The 16,871-nt window shown below is 30.7% G+C and overlaps 1 protein-coding gene across 4 annotated transcripts; it reads right to left on the reverse strand.

The window, feature by feature from the left end:
- Window positions 1–10,065: 10,065 nt before the first annotated feature.
- On the reverse strand, window positions 10,066–15,868 carry LOC121124105 (probable cytochrome P450 6a23). 4 transcript variants are annotated; one of them, XR_011781767.1, is made up of 5 exons: window positions 15,743–15,863; window positions 15,095–15,658; window positions 11,363–11,823; window positions 10,576–11,298; window positions 10,066–10,513 (listed from the first exon to the last, which is right to left on the reverse strand). XR_011781767.1 is itself a non-coding variant. In XM_071891010.1 (4 exons), exons 2-4 carry the CDS (start codon window positions 11,819–11,821, stop codon window positions 10,281–10,283), a joined length of 1,401 nt encoding a protein of 466 aa, XP_071747111.1. In that variant the 5' UTR covers window positions 11,822–11,823; window positions 15,095–15,490; the 3' UTR covers window positions 10,066–10,280. The 4 variants fall into 4 exon arrangements, 2 of the variants coding, with proteins under 2 accessions (XP_071747111.1, XP_040575159.1); XR_011781765.1 differs by having other exon boundaries at window positions 10,576–11,823; window positions 15,743–15,868; XM_071891010.1 differs by lacking the exon at window positions 15,743–15,863 and having other exon boundaries at window positions 10,576–11,284; window positions 15,095–15,490.
- Between the last annotated feature and the right edge of the window lie 1,003 nt (window positions 15,869–16,871).

Here is a 16,871-nt window from a genome sequence, read left to right on the forward strand (position 1 = left end):
AAATTTATGAAATTGGAGTCAGTGATCTTGTACTTTGATTCATTGGATTTTAACTCCTCCACTTTCAATAATGCTTTGTAATCCTTGGCCGAAATCGTGCTGCAGCCTTGATCACATGATTAGCTGGGATCATCCAACAGTCTTTTGGAAGTTTTAACCTTTAGGGAAGCTAATACTTCTGTAGAAGCTTTTGTTGACCTGTTCTTGAAGCATGCCACACAGATAGTAATCAAGAATGTCCTAATCTGGATTATTGCCAGATTTCAGCCTTCACGCAAAACGTGAAACCCTCTCAAATATGAATTACTTAGTTGCCTAGAAGGCATGGCATGGTGCAGAGGACTACTCAAGTACCACATTCTGTAGGTAAAATTTCTTCTCCATCCAGGGTAACAAGACGTCCTTCAGGCTCTTTAGGTACTTAACTTTGTTGATCTTAAGCCCAGTCCGGATAAAATGTCGTGGCATGATGACACCAGCTCAAAAACCATAACTCCAGCCGAATTCTTAGACTTCAAAACTGGTCTGACTTTAGTCGGATCATAGGGGATTACTCTTACATTTTGAAGATTAATTTCTACGTCCACCGCAAACTTTTTCTCATATACCTGAACAATGATTTTTGAAAGCCCTACCAATGTGATTTAAGCTTTTCAAAATCTTTGGACAGCAATCAGTTCTTATGACCTTGTTTCTTTATAAATAATGTTGCATATAAAATAAAATAGAATAAAATTTAAAAAAAATCTTTACACATGTAAACTCCTTTGTGCACAGCAAAATTTAAATTTCCGCACAGTTCAAACAACTTTCCCACATTCGAGTCATTTAGAAAAAAATATTTTTTCAAAACAATGGATATCAAAACTTAAATATCTTCCTATTTGGAAACTTGTTGATCATTCTGTATGTGAAAATAATTTTGAACATGAAGTGTGTTTTCCAAGGTAAACCCCAAAGGCCAGAAAGTATCTAAAGCCTGATGATTTTCTAACCATAACCTATTTGTTTATGAGCATACCTATAGTATGAAAGCTCAATTTGCTTTGAAAGAAGAAATGCATTTTGTAGCCTCTCTAGATGATATGATACAGGAAGTATCAACAATGACACATGATGAGAGAAGTCCAAGTTGTGTCTTTATGTCATGATTGTCACAAATACTTACACAAGATTAAAGAGCAAGAAAGCATTATAACTTTACTTTAAAAAAACTATCTAACTAATGACAATAGAGGTAAGTAATTTACGGAAGGGAAGTAAAAAATCGTGGGTAAAAATGTTTCATGATGATGTCCTAAAAAATTTCAGTGTCAAAAACTCAAAAAATAGAAATTTTACTAATGAGTCAATTAAAGACGCCCTCAAATTAAGAATTGCATGTAGTAAATCTGGTTATGAATTATTAGGAGAATATTTACCTCTTCCATGTGATAGGACCCTTCAGAAAAGAACTGATTCTTTTATGTTCAACGAAGGAATTTTGCATCAAGTTGCTTGCATCTGCTAAAAGTAAAGGTTAGAACTTCTTTGACTTTAGATGAATGTTCAATTAAAGTTTATGTAGATTATGACGGAAAAAGTAGCTCCATAATGGGAGAATCAACCTTTCCAAATGCCAAAGGTGATGCAACCAAGGCCTTAGTTTTTATGATGCTCTCTGTCGTTTCTACATTTACTTGGAAACACGTTTATTATTTTACTCCAAATGTGTATGATGGAAAAAAGTATAGGCCAATAATTATCACCTTAATAAAAATGTCAAGAGAGGTAGGAATTGATGTTGTTAGTATTTCGACTGATAATGGTGCTCAAAATGTAGCCCTGTGGCGATGATTTGGTATAAACTATGGAGTTAAATCTCAATTTAACAATAAAATTAATTATGCAGCTGATTAAATTGAAAAAATTCACTTTATTACTACTGACCCTTCCCATTTTATGAAAAATGGGAAGAAATTTTCTTCTTTCTAATGATATTATTCTATCGGAGAAGAGGTTTACCTCAGAAAATTTTCCCTCTAATACTATTTCTTCTAGTCATTTTCAAATTGTAGCAGATTTTCAAAAAGACTTTGTTTTAAAAACTGCTTGTAAATTTGATGTATCTAAAATAAAAGTAAGTAAATATGATAAAATAAAGGTTTTTATTCTCTTGGACCATATATCTAATTTACTTATGGACCAAAAATTTAAAGCGATAAGAATTAGTCACTGCTTGGTTTGCATAGAACCATTAAGAAAATGCTATGATTTAATTTGTTCAAGAAAATTAATATTTGCAATTAGTCATAAGGATTAATCTCAATATGAAGAAGCTATTGAATTTCTTAAGAGATTTATAAATATAATTATTTCAAGGACTAACTATTGTAACCAGCTCAAACTGGATCAATTTAACAACAATGCCTATAATTGATCCACAAAAAAATTTACTTGAAGCAGGTTTAAGCTTCATAATGACTGCTCATTTCTCATCGGACTGTATTGAAAATATATTTAGCATGGTAAGAGCAACCAATCCTTCTCCTACTGCTAAGGAGTTTAAATACATTTTAAGGTTAATATGCATAGAATCTAATTTTCATGCATAGATAAAAAATAAATTAGACGAAGTGTATACCAGGCTCCAGTATCCCAACCACTGGACAGAAGTGCAAATACGTTTTTCTGATAGGCAAGGGCATTTAAATAAAAAGGAATAACGGAAATAAATATTTAAATTTAAGTTGTTGTATATTTAAATATAAAAAAATATATACTCAACTTGACTGTCTAAACTCAATTCAATTCATCAGAGACTTTCTGCTAAAAATTGAACTCCTTCAAATCCTGAAGACAGGAATATTGCTCAAGAATATACAATTGTATGTATACTTCTCTAGTGAAATGGGAAATCATTACAGGTAAACTTATATAATTTCTTACATTTCACTTCAATTAGTAGATATATAATTGTAATCTCCAACGTTTTTTAATCGAAACAACCCAAGTTATTATAATAACAATAACTAATGAACATAGATTTGTAAAATAATAACTATATTTACATATATAAAATTCTCTATTGTATAATAATATTTTTCGAAATATATTTATATATTAAATTTCTTTTATTTGAATTCTTTGATTACTTTTTTTATTTTGATCATTGAACCATTAAAACCTATTAATTAGAGAGTAAAGGGAAATGATAAAAAGTTGAATTAACCGCCAACTCCTCTCCTAAATCAAAATCCTCCTCCAATAGGCACATTTTTAAAATATTAATGGATCAGAGTAAAGGTTTAATTCTTTCGATCAGAGGTGCTGCAAGTTTTTTTATACCAAAGTATCTATAACAACATACCTCCTCTTCTTTTTTTTCCTGATACGGAGGACGACCAAAATCCTTGGACAGCAGGAATTTCAGATCCATGTTATAATATGAGCTATCAATCATTATACTCTTTTTGAAGGAGTCTTTCATGGGATGGAGAAGAGCCTGGATCTTATTGATACTAAAACTGGTTTCAACTCTTTGCTGGCACTGAAGGAAGTCCCAAGGAAGAAGACCAACCTTCTTAATTCCCCGAGCCCCTTGGCTACATTTCAGTATTAGCTCCGACTTGCTCCAAGGCATAATTACTTTCCTTCCCAAGAAGGAATTGCCTTGGACGAAAGCTTTGTAATCATTCTGGGATAATGAAGCCCTGGGATAGAAGACATCTTCCTGAAGGATCTTTCTTAAGAAAAAATTAGCAGACTTTGAACCCGCCAAGGCTCCTCTAATGGAAGAATCCTCAGTAATATAATCTGTTTTTTTCTTCTCTGCCAATGATTTAAGTTGCTCTAAGACGAGAGGAAGGATCAAGGGCAATAAGTCGGATTGACTGGTTGAGGAAGAAATACTGGGTTCAGGAGACTTCTCCTTTGCCACTGTTCCTACTTCAACTATAGGTTTTTCTCGAATGGGATAGTCTCTTCCCAACTATGACTATTACCTTCTACATAATTGTTTAATCAAAAGTATAGGACTAATGAATTAAGTAAAGTTGCAGTTCAGTACTTGAATCATTAACGAAGGAACAGGAAATGATTCAACAAAATGCTTGAAATACCTCTAGTGGACAAAAAAAGTAAATTCAAACCAAGATATTTTTTTCGGTCAAAAATGACGCTAGCTTTCGATATGCTCCTTGGACTTAATGCTTTAGTCCCCCTTATAGCAGTTTTTGGGAACAAGAAAAATCTTCATCATATGAAATGTTCTCCAGTAAAATGGTAGAAATTATTTTTTAAGTTTGAACTTCAACTAATTATTATTATTTTTTTTTTTTGTATGATTAAGACGATAAAAAATTTTATTAATCATAAATTATCTAAAATAATGTATGCCACCTAGAAGTTACTTGTAAAATAATTATAAAATTTAAGCTTAACCCAGGATTTACTCGATTTTTAATCTGGTAATTTCACTGCTGTAAAAATTAAATAATTTGAAATCATCAATATTTATTCAGCAACTTTTTTAGTTAGTTAGTAAAATAAATAATAACCGAATTTTTAAGTGTAAGTATAAAATTAAATACTTACCCATGCAACATTAATAACTTCTATTTTATGGATATATAGACATAGTATGAACGAACTCAGAAACAACTTTGAAATTCCTTTTTACCTCAATATATGTTTTTTATAATTTATGACCATAACATAAGACACTACGCCAGGAGCCAGAATAATTCCAAACACCGCGTTATGCAAAATCTGCAGTGTTTGAAACAGCGTTATAGAGGGACCCCCTGTATATACTTACAGTTATTTGTGCTTAATTTGTATTCCGATTTGTCGTTTGAAATTCTTTAGAAATGAACATAGTTAAACAATATCCATGGTTAGTAATTTAAAGTAATAGTTAAAGTTAAAAATTGTTATTAAAAAAATATGAGGAAGATCAATCGTTGATGAAATTTATAGTTTTGCATTTTTTAAATATCAAATACCATATATTAGAGCCTTATTTTACTTTGATATATTATTGTAGGTAATAGGTATATGAAACAATGACACATTTTGGAAAGGAAAAATACCGTCTTTATACCAGGAATCTAGAGCTCCATGAATGAGCCTAGCTTAAGGCATCAAGTTAACAACACGAGTCTACAACTCTGGTTGTAAGGAATTTGACATGTTTTTAATGGAAAAAAATTATTTTTTCTTATCTGAAGTAAGCATTCTCAATTTATCATTGGTCTATTTTTTTTTTTTTTTGATCCATAATAAAATAATAATAACCTGTACCTCTGTTAAATATTTTTTAAAGAATTATTTTATTAATGCTTTAAGTAACTACAAATTTTAGTAAAACTTGTCGATAGACAACATTTGAAGTTCTTCCATAGTGAAACCTTTTTCTGTAAGTACAATAATTCGTTTTTTTTTAATTTTTGGTGCATTTTCGAATCGACAAATCATACCTTAAAAAAACTTCGAGACACTGGGAATCAATCTTGTTTTATGAAAAAAATCAACTTATAAATATAAGAAAAGTTTGTCTTCAGAGACTAGAAATCTGGTTAGATCAAAATGAAACATAGCTTATGCTACATAACTCAAAATTTAGCATCACTTTTGTCAAAATTATGTACTTTAGACTGAACCGAAATGACAAAAGTTGGGAATGCGGCATCGGCTGATATTTTTTATTTTGCATTTTATTCCTTTAAACAAGAAAATAACCATCAAACGTCCATAAATATGGTCCTTTATAGTTTTGAAAATCTGTAAAACGTCAAAAAAAAGGAAATTTTGTGTTGTTTCATTGAAATTATCGATTTGAATCCAGTTACAAAATTTAAATTTAATTAAGTATTATAGATACAACATATATTTTGCAACAATACTTTAACAATTTTACTCTAACTTTATACTTGGGTATTTCAATTCCAAACATGTTGCCAATTAGTATATACTATCTTTCGGTTATGCGTATTACATGGATCTATTTTGATGGGTACTAGGAAAACTGCCCGGGTGAAAATTGTATTTTTTCCACACTTCATTATGAAACTAACACATTATAAATTCGCTTAATATTATCATTTATGAAAAATATCTGAGCATATTTGTTTGTTGCATTCACTAAGGAAGTTCCTTCAAATGTGAGAATTTTATTCCAATACAATTTCCTTGCAATTTTTAAATTCAACTCAATCTCCTAAGAAATGTATTGACAGGTTTGGTAAAGAGGGGGGGGGGATAAATAGCTTAGGGCCTCTGAAAATATGATTGAATATATTTCCGCCTCCGGATTGTCCAGAGGGAATTTGGGGTTGCAAAAAAAGCACTGCCAATTCATCCAATGAGCCCCTCTAATACCAAAAAAAAGTTCCAAGCAAAAAAAAATTATTCTTTGGATGAGTTGGTGGTGTTTTAAGCATTAAGCATCCAGGGGTACCCCCAAATATCCCACACAAGCCGAGTTTTTGTAAATATTTTGAACAAAATACGGGCAATTTTCCTAATTGGCAATTTTCCTCCATGGCAATTTTCTACAGGACAGTTTTCTCGCTCACGATTTTGATGTTTCTCTTAATTTTTATAATTCAAATCTAATTTTTTGATTTGAAATAAAGAAATATATTATTACTAAATATACGTTCGTTGTTCATTTATGCCAAATTAGAAATCCGAATTTACATGTTTGTAATTTTGGAGTACGAAAAATATCAATTAATCTTTTAAAATTACGACCTTTTATTTATTATTCCTTAATTTTAATTGTTGATTTGTTTTTATTTAAGAATATTTTTATTTTATATTCTATAAGTGTTATGTATTGTCGTTTATTTACTTTTAAATCATGACGTAGGGATTTGTTTTAAATAGATAGATTGTGTTGTACGAGTTTGTTTATTTTAATAGTCAAATGTATGTACATCCTTTTAAATGTAATCCCTTACAGAATATATGTTTTAGTGTATGATTGTACCCCCAATCCGAAGGTGTTCTTATTGACTTTACTCCGGTCCGTTGCTTCCGTCTGTGTGGGGGTGTTCGTAGAACATTACAATAAGTTTTGATATTTTTGATTTATTACTAATTCCTTTTCTTTTCCGATAACTTTTCAAAAAAAGAAATTATAAATGAATAATTACATATAATTATTTTTTGTTTCATTAAATGGTAAAATTATTGGCGATTTTAGTCTATCTTATTCACAAATTTAAGTTGAAGCGTTGGTTACTTCTTCTACTGAACTTTCACAATTTTATGTGTGGTATCATATTTTGAGAAGTAGAACCGGTCAAGAGACAAAACTATTCAGTAGACTTTGATGAATGACTACTGTTGTATCACGTTAGTCATTCCTCAAAGTCATCTCATTAGTTTTATCGAGAGAAAAATATATAAATGAAAAACCTAAAACTAATAGAATATAAAAATGAAAAAAAAGCTTAAATAAAAAAAAAAAAATCTTAGAAATTAAGGAATAATAAGTACAAGATCATTTACGTAAAAGTTTAATTTACAGCTTTTATGGTCCAAAATAATAAAATAAGGTGTCTTATTTAGTATAAATGAACAACTAAAGTAGATTCAATAATAATAATAAAGTAGACACTTGGAATCAAAAAACGATTTTTGTGTAGTAAAAATTAAGAGAAACGTCTACATAAATACACGTTATATGCGGTACCAGAAGAGAATATTTATTTATTGGCAGCATGCTTGGAATTGAAATACACATCCTTTGAGGCAAGTTAGAAAAAGATTGTTGAAATATTCTTGTAAAATATGGCGATACCAACTTCTAAGCTTTTGTCATTAAAGCACACCCTAATCTACCTGTCTCCGTTTTTAAAAACATTTCCTATGCATTTTTATCAAGGAACATACAACTATGATATTATTATATTATAGTAGGTAAATATCATTTTATGATATTTTCTCTGCACTAATGCTATTTTAAATGTAAAAGTTTCTACCCTTTATAGCAGTAATTCACTTTCTTGTCACAAAATGATATATCATACAGTGGATATTAACAATGGTCTTACTTAATTTATATCATTTGCAGTGTTAAGAAAACAAACAAAAAATCAACATGATAACCCTGACAAGTCGAAGAATAAGAGAAAGAAGAAAGAAAGAATAATGCTCATGACGTCTCATTAGAAATGTTGTGACTAGGGAGGAAGGCAAAAAGGAAATAAACAAACACATTTGCTAGAATTACTTCTATGTCGATGCCCAGTGATACTTTGATTCAAACAAGAACAAACAATTAAAACTCCGCAACAAATCCCCAAGGTTACTCTTCAGTTGACTACTCAGGAATTAAATATTGATGACTACCACTCACTAAGAAAAAGAAAATTCATTTTTCAGACATCCAATTAAAAAAAAAAAACCAAAAAAGACAGGCCCGCTAAAAAATACCCCGGATTTTCATTATTAATAAAATGTTGTCTCGCTCCTGCCTTCTCCTCTCGCTCTTATACAAATTCCATCTCTGAGTATGACTTATTACTAAGTTTATTCGGAAAAAAGAATCAATTATAAAATTGTTTTTATGTTCCAAGTGAGGCAAGGGAATCGATAGCTGACAACAAAATACATACGGTACTTTTGTATTCATAATCTACAAAATTATGAAAAAGTAAGAGGTTGTATAAGAAGTTCCAGGTAACTTCTAAGAGGAGTTTTTGTGAACTATACCAGGGGACTAACAATAAAAGAAGGAAGAAGATCGGGGTTGAAAAATATATAAAGGAGCCCACGTTAAAACATCAAGTTAACGTCCACACCTCTGGTTACAAGATATTTAAACATGTAAACACAATTTTGATACACTTTATAGTGCTAACCCCCTTTTACAGTCGGCACTCGTAGATGGAAATGCAAAAATTCAGTTCAACATTGAAAAAAGATGAAGAAAATACCTATTGATATTTAGAAGTCGAGATTTCTAGACCTCAGTTTATTGGGACTACCAGACTCAATACAAAAAATTGTGCCATTGGCCAACGATCCGTTTCTAAAAAGGTCTATAAAGGTTTATTTCTTATTGGAATTGACTTAAATATTAAACAGGGGAACAATTGTTTTGTACAAATGAATTCAAGTCTTAAAAGTAGTTTATCTTTGAGTACAGAATCCAAAACTGATCTCAGTTTTTCTCTTAGTCATATAAATTCTGAAGTATCCAGGATTATAGTAATTCGGAACTATTATCGTTCAGTCATTGTTTACCATAAAAACAATCTCAAATTAAAAGTAGGGTTAATAAAACCTATGTTGAAATGTTTTTTATGATTGAAAAGTGTTTTGATGGATTCTGTTCTGAACTCGATATATTTCCATTTTTAGGCTAAAAAATATGGAAAAACGACAATTTTCTTTAGAACCTAATAAGTTATTTAACATACACAGTCATGAGGAATATCATAGTCTATACTATAGAAAATATTCAATGTATTATTTTAAAAATATTTATTTGAAAAATGTAGATTTCTTTTCTTTCTATTTGTATTTTTTATGTGACCCCATTTTGAAATATTAAAATTCTCCTCTCATCGTGAATGGATCTATTTATTGTTTCAATCCTGGTATCTTATTTCAAGGAAGGAGTTCATTTACTCCCTTATTAGGTCTGGTAGTTGTCCTCGGTTGATGTCTCTTCCAGTTGCTCCTTGTTTAATTCAGAATCCAAAATTAGAACATCTCTTAAGATGGACGATCAAGTTAGAAGTATCTTTCTTCGATTGCCTTGATCTTCCTTTTAAGAGGTATGACGTCATGAAATTGGCATTGAAATAAGAGAAAAAATGATGATAATGTTGACTTTTTGCTCGTACACTCCCATAAAAATGGGATCACAACAAAACAAAAATCGTTGGAGATACATATTTTTTTAATATATTTAAAAATAAATAATAATTACTATAATCCTAGATATTTCAGAATTCAGATGAATTCATTTTTACAAAATTTCCCCTCAGAATTATTCATGGCTGTAGATGGACACGACATAATGTAATAATTTGGATGTTTTGAAAAAAATATTCTTGTCGAAAAAGATACTTTAAGAATGTAAATTTTTGTATTTCAGGGAGACTGTCTTTGGAGTCTCTGTGTTGCATACTGAACAAATATTATCTTAAATTATTTTGAGCAACATAATCCTATATAGGTACATATGTACTGCATATACATTAACTTACACTCCACGGAAACTTTTTCCTCCGCCCCTCCACATACCATTTTGATCTATGTAGAAACTCATTCGATGGACTTCAACCATTGATCCTCTCTAACTTCACCCATGCTCCTTTGAACCTCCCTATCTGTATTAATAACTCCTTTCCCGTCTTATTATTCCTTTTTATTTTGTATAAAGGTAAAAGAGTCATGAGAAGAATCCCAAGTGTGAGGATCGCAAAGGCTTTTCCATGGTCCAATGAGGGGAAACATCTCTCATCATGGATATTTTGTAGAAATGTATCATAAGGAAAGGTAAATTGAGTTCCTGAAAAAATTATTAGCATATATTTTTGGTTTTAGCTTTTATAAATAGAATGTATTTTTTACCCTCAACAATATCCAAATTTGTTCCAGGAAGTCGATATATCTTATTATTATATCTTATAAGCTTCAACTCTGGATGGAGCTCAACAATCTCATGACAAACTTTGTTCAGATATTTCATGTCTTCAAGCCCGTCAATGCTCCATTCTCTTCTATTACAAATCTCTTCCCGTAACTTGTCTTGAACAGTAGGATTATTGGCCAAATACAAGGTAGCGATGGTATGGATTGAGGTCGTTGTTTCGAAATAGGTGAGGAATTGAAGGAATACATAAGAGAGAATGTAGGTATCTTGTTCTTGTAATCTGTTATCGATGGAGGACATCGTGGATCCATCCCATAGTAGAAGTTGGATGAGAGAAAATTGGGTGGATTCGCTTATTCTCTCAATTGAAGTGCAAATGATATCATAAAAAGTATCTTGAATCAAATATTTTTTTTGGTGAGAAGGGAGTAGTATCTTTGACCAAGCACTTGGTAGAACCTTACCAATCATATCTAAAAGGCCTGTAATAATGGGGTATCCTTCGTTTCTTTCAGAGAGGCAACGAATAAAATTTAAAAATAATGATTTCTTAACACGTAAGCAATCTCCTTCAATCCCCAGAATTATTCTCGATATGCTCTCCATTGTGAATCTACTCATCAAATCAAAGACGTCAATCATATCTCCAGACAGATCGTCGGTATAGTCTATGAGATCATTCCCTGTCTAATTGGAAATTACTCCATTGAGATCGTTAAAGGTATTAAAAATAGACTATTATTATGTAAAAGTATTCCAAGTTACCTTATATAATAGAAAAGAAACTTTTCTTAGCCTCCAGTTGGTCAACAAGACTTCAGCCCCCTTCACAATGGACTCTTCAGGGGTCCAGTTTGGCATCACTGAGTATAAATATCGATTTTGTTTCTCTTTAAGGTCCTTCCGGAGTGGAGGGAAATAGGAACTGTCAACAGATAAAATCCTCCGCCCCAAATCCGGATCTGTGATGAATAATGCTGCCTGTGTAAAATCCCATGCAATAAAGAATTTTTCCGTGGGGAATTTTTGACGATAATCGTCAAGATCATTTTTGATGGCAGAGCGTTTTAAATAAATGTCCCAAAATATTTGAGAGCCAAAAGGGAAGTATCCAGTTTCTTCTGGGTAGCCTTGTTCTCTAAATGAGCCATAGTTTTGAGTGGATTTCAAGTAACAGAGTACTAATAAAAATAGGGTCAAATAAACACAAATCTCCAAGAGCATCCCTTTAGTAACAAATAAATTAAATAATAATTAGTGTTTTTATCATCTCCATAAAATGAATTATAATTATTAACAAAATGATAAATTTATTTAAATCTGGAATTACATTATATTAATTGGAGAGACATTAAATGTTTTGATCATTTTACTAGCTTTGCAATAATAATGGTTCATATATTTTATTTGAAAAGTTTTAAAGCGTCATTAATAATTGATTATATAGTGGAATTAAAGAGATTGCTTATAATTGGGTCAAAAGTTTACTCATTAGTAAGAATGCATGTGAAATATTTGTTTGTTAAATATTGATACTATTATTGCCAAAACACGCTGTTAACTTTATTTTATCTTATAAACTGTTCACAAAAAAGAAACAAAGAGGAAAAGGTTACATTTTGGAAGTTAGCCACTCCTTCCCAACAATCGAATTATTATTCATTTTTTAATGTCAATTGAATTTGTCAGATAGAGCTGCACGTATAGTTAATATTACAGTGGTTCTCAAATGGGGGTTACGTGAGGAACTCCAAGGGGTATTTGAGATTTTGAAAGAATAATTTACAAGTGGCACATAACTCAGGGGCGTACACAGGAGGTGGGTTGGAGCCTTTCCCTCCCCCCACCAAAAAAAAAATGAAATTTTTGTTTTTTACTAGAAAATTTAATGTTTATTTTTTTTTTTTTCAAAAATTGAACATTGGAAATATAATTTATTTTTTCTGTGAATAGCAATGGATTTTTGAAATGTTTGAGATATTTTTTCCATAAATTTTATTATTGAAATTTTTTGGAAACAGCTGTGATTTTTGAATTTTTTTTTCCAAAAAAATTATTCTGATTTTTTTATGTCTTTTCAAAAAAAATCCAAACACAAAGCCCCCTCCCCCTCTAAAATATAATTCTGTGGACGCCCCTCTCAAAAAAACTAAAAAGGCTTTGTACTGGTAAAGGGGTACTTGGGTTAAATAAATTTTTATAAGTGTTACATCACTAGAAAAGAAAGATTGAGACTCCCTGATGTAGAGAAGAGACATTGAACTGATCATCTTATCATTGACTTAGTATCAACTTATACAAGTTTTAAACAGAGGTCCTTGATCGATAAAAATTAATATAAAATTAATCAAAAATCATATTATATACCTTTTTTATATGTAGTTCGACTACATTAAAACACAGAAGGGTCAACTTATGAAAATTAATCAAAACAACTTTAAGGAAAATACACTACACCTTTACTCCTTTCAAAAAGCGAGCCGTGAACACGGATAAGGGGGAAGGTTGAAGGAGAAAAGTCGACAGCTAACGACCAAATACAGGGTATATTTCATGTTGAGGAGATAGCACTGTTTCAACAATCCAATATTTTCAGAGGGTTTTAACAAAACGCATGTCTTAAATGAACAAGGGCGCCACCAAACTGAGGGAAATGTACTAATCTTTCTTAAATACAGATACCAAGGTTAGTACATTTCTAAAAGTTGACTCTGACTATTTATATATGACGTCATTAAAAATCCTACATAAGAATTTTACAATACTTCAAATCATCCCCAATTATGAATAATGGGAAACTATAAATTTAATTTAAGTAAAATTAATATAATTGGTAAATGAAAGTGTACTTTACAATGAAAATCTTTCCTTCTAGTTGGAGTTTAATATTTGGGACGCTTATCAAAAACACTTAGCAGAGACGGACGAATTTTAAGTCTAATACAATTAGTATCCGTTTTAAAGGGTTACTGTTCCAGATCCCGTACTCTAACGTAAAAATAGGAACTTGCAATAATAAACTTGTCAAAGAATGACATGATATTGTAAACACATATTTGATAAATTTTCAAAAAAAATATATTAAATTGTATAATCAATCCTCAAAAGATGAAGTTAATGTTGTCCATGACATTTATTTAGAAAAATAGCAAAGCATTAGTGAATTACATAGTCGCTCCTCTCCTTTCCCAAAAAGTCCCCACCTATAAAATAATTATTTAATTATTTTACCTCAGACCTTGGCTACAATCAAATCAGTCTTGGACACAACCTTAAATTGTTTGTATCTAAGGCATTCACAAATATTCAAGTATTGCTGTGATACATTGAGTCGATTGAGCCGAGTCAAATTGTTAAATTAGAAAAGGAGAAGAAATGAAGTACATAGCTATTAGGGCGGGGTTGTACCGCGACTCGGTTTGGTACGACCCTTACAGTTCGGTACGTATATATATAATCACATATTAAATATTTTAAAATGAAATAATATCTGTTATTTTTTTTATCATTCTTTATTTGGTTTATATAATATTATAATATGTTATCCAAAAATCGGGATTTTTGGATAACATACATATAGAAATAAACTGCAGCACTTGCATTGGATATTATTTTGAAAAAATCAATGGTGACGACTAATCGGTCTTGTTTATTACTGTAAAGTTTAGATAAGCTATTTATTATTATTATTATTTTGTTTTATTTTTTACAAAAAAATTATAAATTCATAAATAATAGTATTAAATAACTAAATAATAAAGTATTATTTTAAGCTTTTTTAGAGAAGTTAGCTATATTTCCTGTATAATTTCATTATACAGGAAATAAACTATTAAAGACGACGATATTGAAAAAGCTTAAAAACTATAATAATTATACTTAAAAAAAAAAAAATTACTGTTATACCGTACCAAAAAACCTCGTGCGGTGAAGGGTGTACGGTGGTTCGTACGGAACCATGGGTTTAGCGTACTGTCCTACCCCTAATAGCTATGTAAGCCTATATTTCAGTGTCAGCTATTGATATTTTTGCTTCCTTTCCACTCATTAGTGTTCTAAGTAACTTGGATTTGTTTAGTTCAGACTAGCTTTTATTAAACTATGAACAAATTTCAATAGTAATAACCAGGCTACCAGTGACCTTTTCTACAAAACCCCAGGCGTAGCTATATAAGTAAAGCCAAAGATTTTTAAAAAAGCCCAAGGCTAAAAGAATATTTAATATAATTATTTTATTAGAGCATGCATATTTGAAAAGGTTTCAAACGTATATCTAATATAAAGCACAAGACTAAAACATCCGCTACATAGTCGTAAAATAAATAAGTCAATGATATTATTATGTTATTAATTAACTAACTATTATCGAAAAATACACAAAAAACCACATTAAGACTGTAAAATCCAAGATTTGGAGGAAACCATGAGTACAGGCAGCCCTGGTTATAAGTCCATAGTTGGCCCAAAATTAGCCGACAAAAACTGAAAAGGACTTACCTTTGGAAGGCTATGAGATGTGTAGCTAAGAACTTCTTTGACCTCTTTTGATCAAAAAATATACTCGATCCTTCCACTTTTGTGTGAAACATTTTTTTAATTAATTGAATAGAAGTTTCTACGTGCATAGGCTTGAATGATTATTATATAAAAGAGAGGGAGCGCCTGCTTTAAATGGGTTCATGCTGATAAATGTGTAATTGAATAATTGCATGATGTGTGTGAGTGTGCTATAAGATATGCGTTCCCGCCTTTAACATTTTATGAATAAGATATAATAAGGATATGATGTACGTTATATGCCTGAGTGTCAACAAAAATGCAAGATAGCAAGGATAACAAATGAGTCTGAACTATATGCATGTATTTTCTTCAACTAATTCACTATTATGTTTTTCTCCATTCTTTTGTATACTTGATGCAGAGTCATCAAGTTTCAGCCTTTCCTTATTGTCCCATAGTTTTTCACTGAAAAGGCTTAATAGCAAAAGCGAACTATAATTCAACCAATCAACGTTGTTATCAGGACTGCCACTAAACATTTTAACAAAACCCAAGACGTAGCTATATAAAAACCAAAAAAAAAAAAAAAAAAAAAAAAAAAAGACAAGGCTATAAGAATAATAAAATATTTAATTATTTGACTACCTTTAGCAACTCTTCGTTCTTCTCAGTTAAAATCATAACTTTCATTGATTCTCTTACATAATCTCCTTTAATATTAATTTAGGGATACAAGAACATACGTCTTCTATGCATTCAAAGCTCCAAAAATAACATGTTACTCTAAATGCGTATTTAATAAAATTTTACTATCATTTTCATTGTGTTTTTGTTCAATTATACTGTTAATGATTCATTTTATATCGATTTAGTAACATTTACAAATGTTTTATATTAACAGTAGTCCAAATACAAAATGTCTCAAGCGTGTCTCGGCACTGTTAGCCATAACTTCACTATAATTTAAAAATATATTGAAATATATTATGGCAAAAATATACCTTCTCACATATAATCTAACAACCTTCAATTTCAGGACCTCAGAACTATCGAAACAAACTTAAGGAACTTTTGGAAATATGAATTGCTCCTAATACGTGCCTTAATGATTTGTAATGGAGGAAGGGGGGACTCAACATGAAATCTCCTGCGATTTTGATGGAAGTAAGGCGAAAAAAAAGGATATTTGTGTACAATATACATATTTGTCTTATAATGGCACTTATACTAAAGAGCTGATAATATGAGCACTGGGCAGTATTTTAAAGTTCTGTTGCAAGCTCAATACTTGTAATTAACGAAGTTGAGAATCCCAATTTCTGCTACAAAAATTAATATATGATCCTCATTGAATTGACCACTTTCGAATAGCTAGAAGTTATCTTCATTGGTATATTCGAGAAGAATTATATATGAACTCCGTCCAGTAGGAATGGGAGGTACTTGAGCATTTTTTTTCGCCAATATGGTATATTCCTCTGACATGCTCGAAGTAATGGAAAGTAAAGCTAAAGTGGTTTCATCCAAATTTCCAGTCCCTTTAGAGATAAGTGAGCACGAAGAAATCCCCAGTCTGAACCGTGAAGTTTTAACTATGATTTGGCCTCTTAAACTTTAGAATTTGATGTGTAATTGTATTCGCCATGCTACTTTACTATAATGGAAGTTGAAAAAATTAATTACAAAGGACTTCAAGTGAAGGAATATCCATTTTAAGCCCGAAAAAAATGAGTATGAAAATGCAATTATGCTTTAACATATATTTGAGTGCGAA

This window comes from Lepeophtheirus salmonis, chromosome 1 (genome assembly GCF_016086655.4).
Source record: "Lepeophtheirus salmonis chromosome 1, UVic_Lsal_1.4, whole genome shotgun sequence".
Taxonomy (NCBI): Eukaryota; Metazoa; Arthropoda; class Copepoda; order Siphonostomatoida; family Caligidae; genus Lepeophtheirus; species Lepeophtheirus salmonis.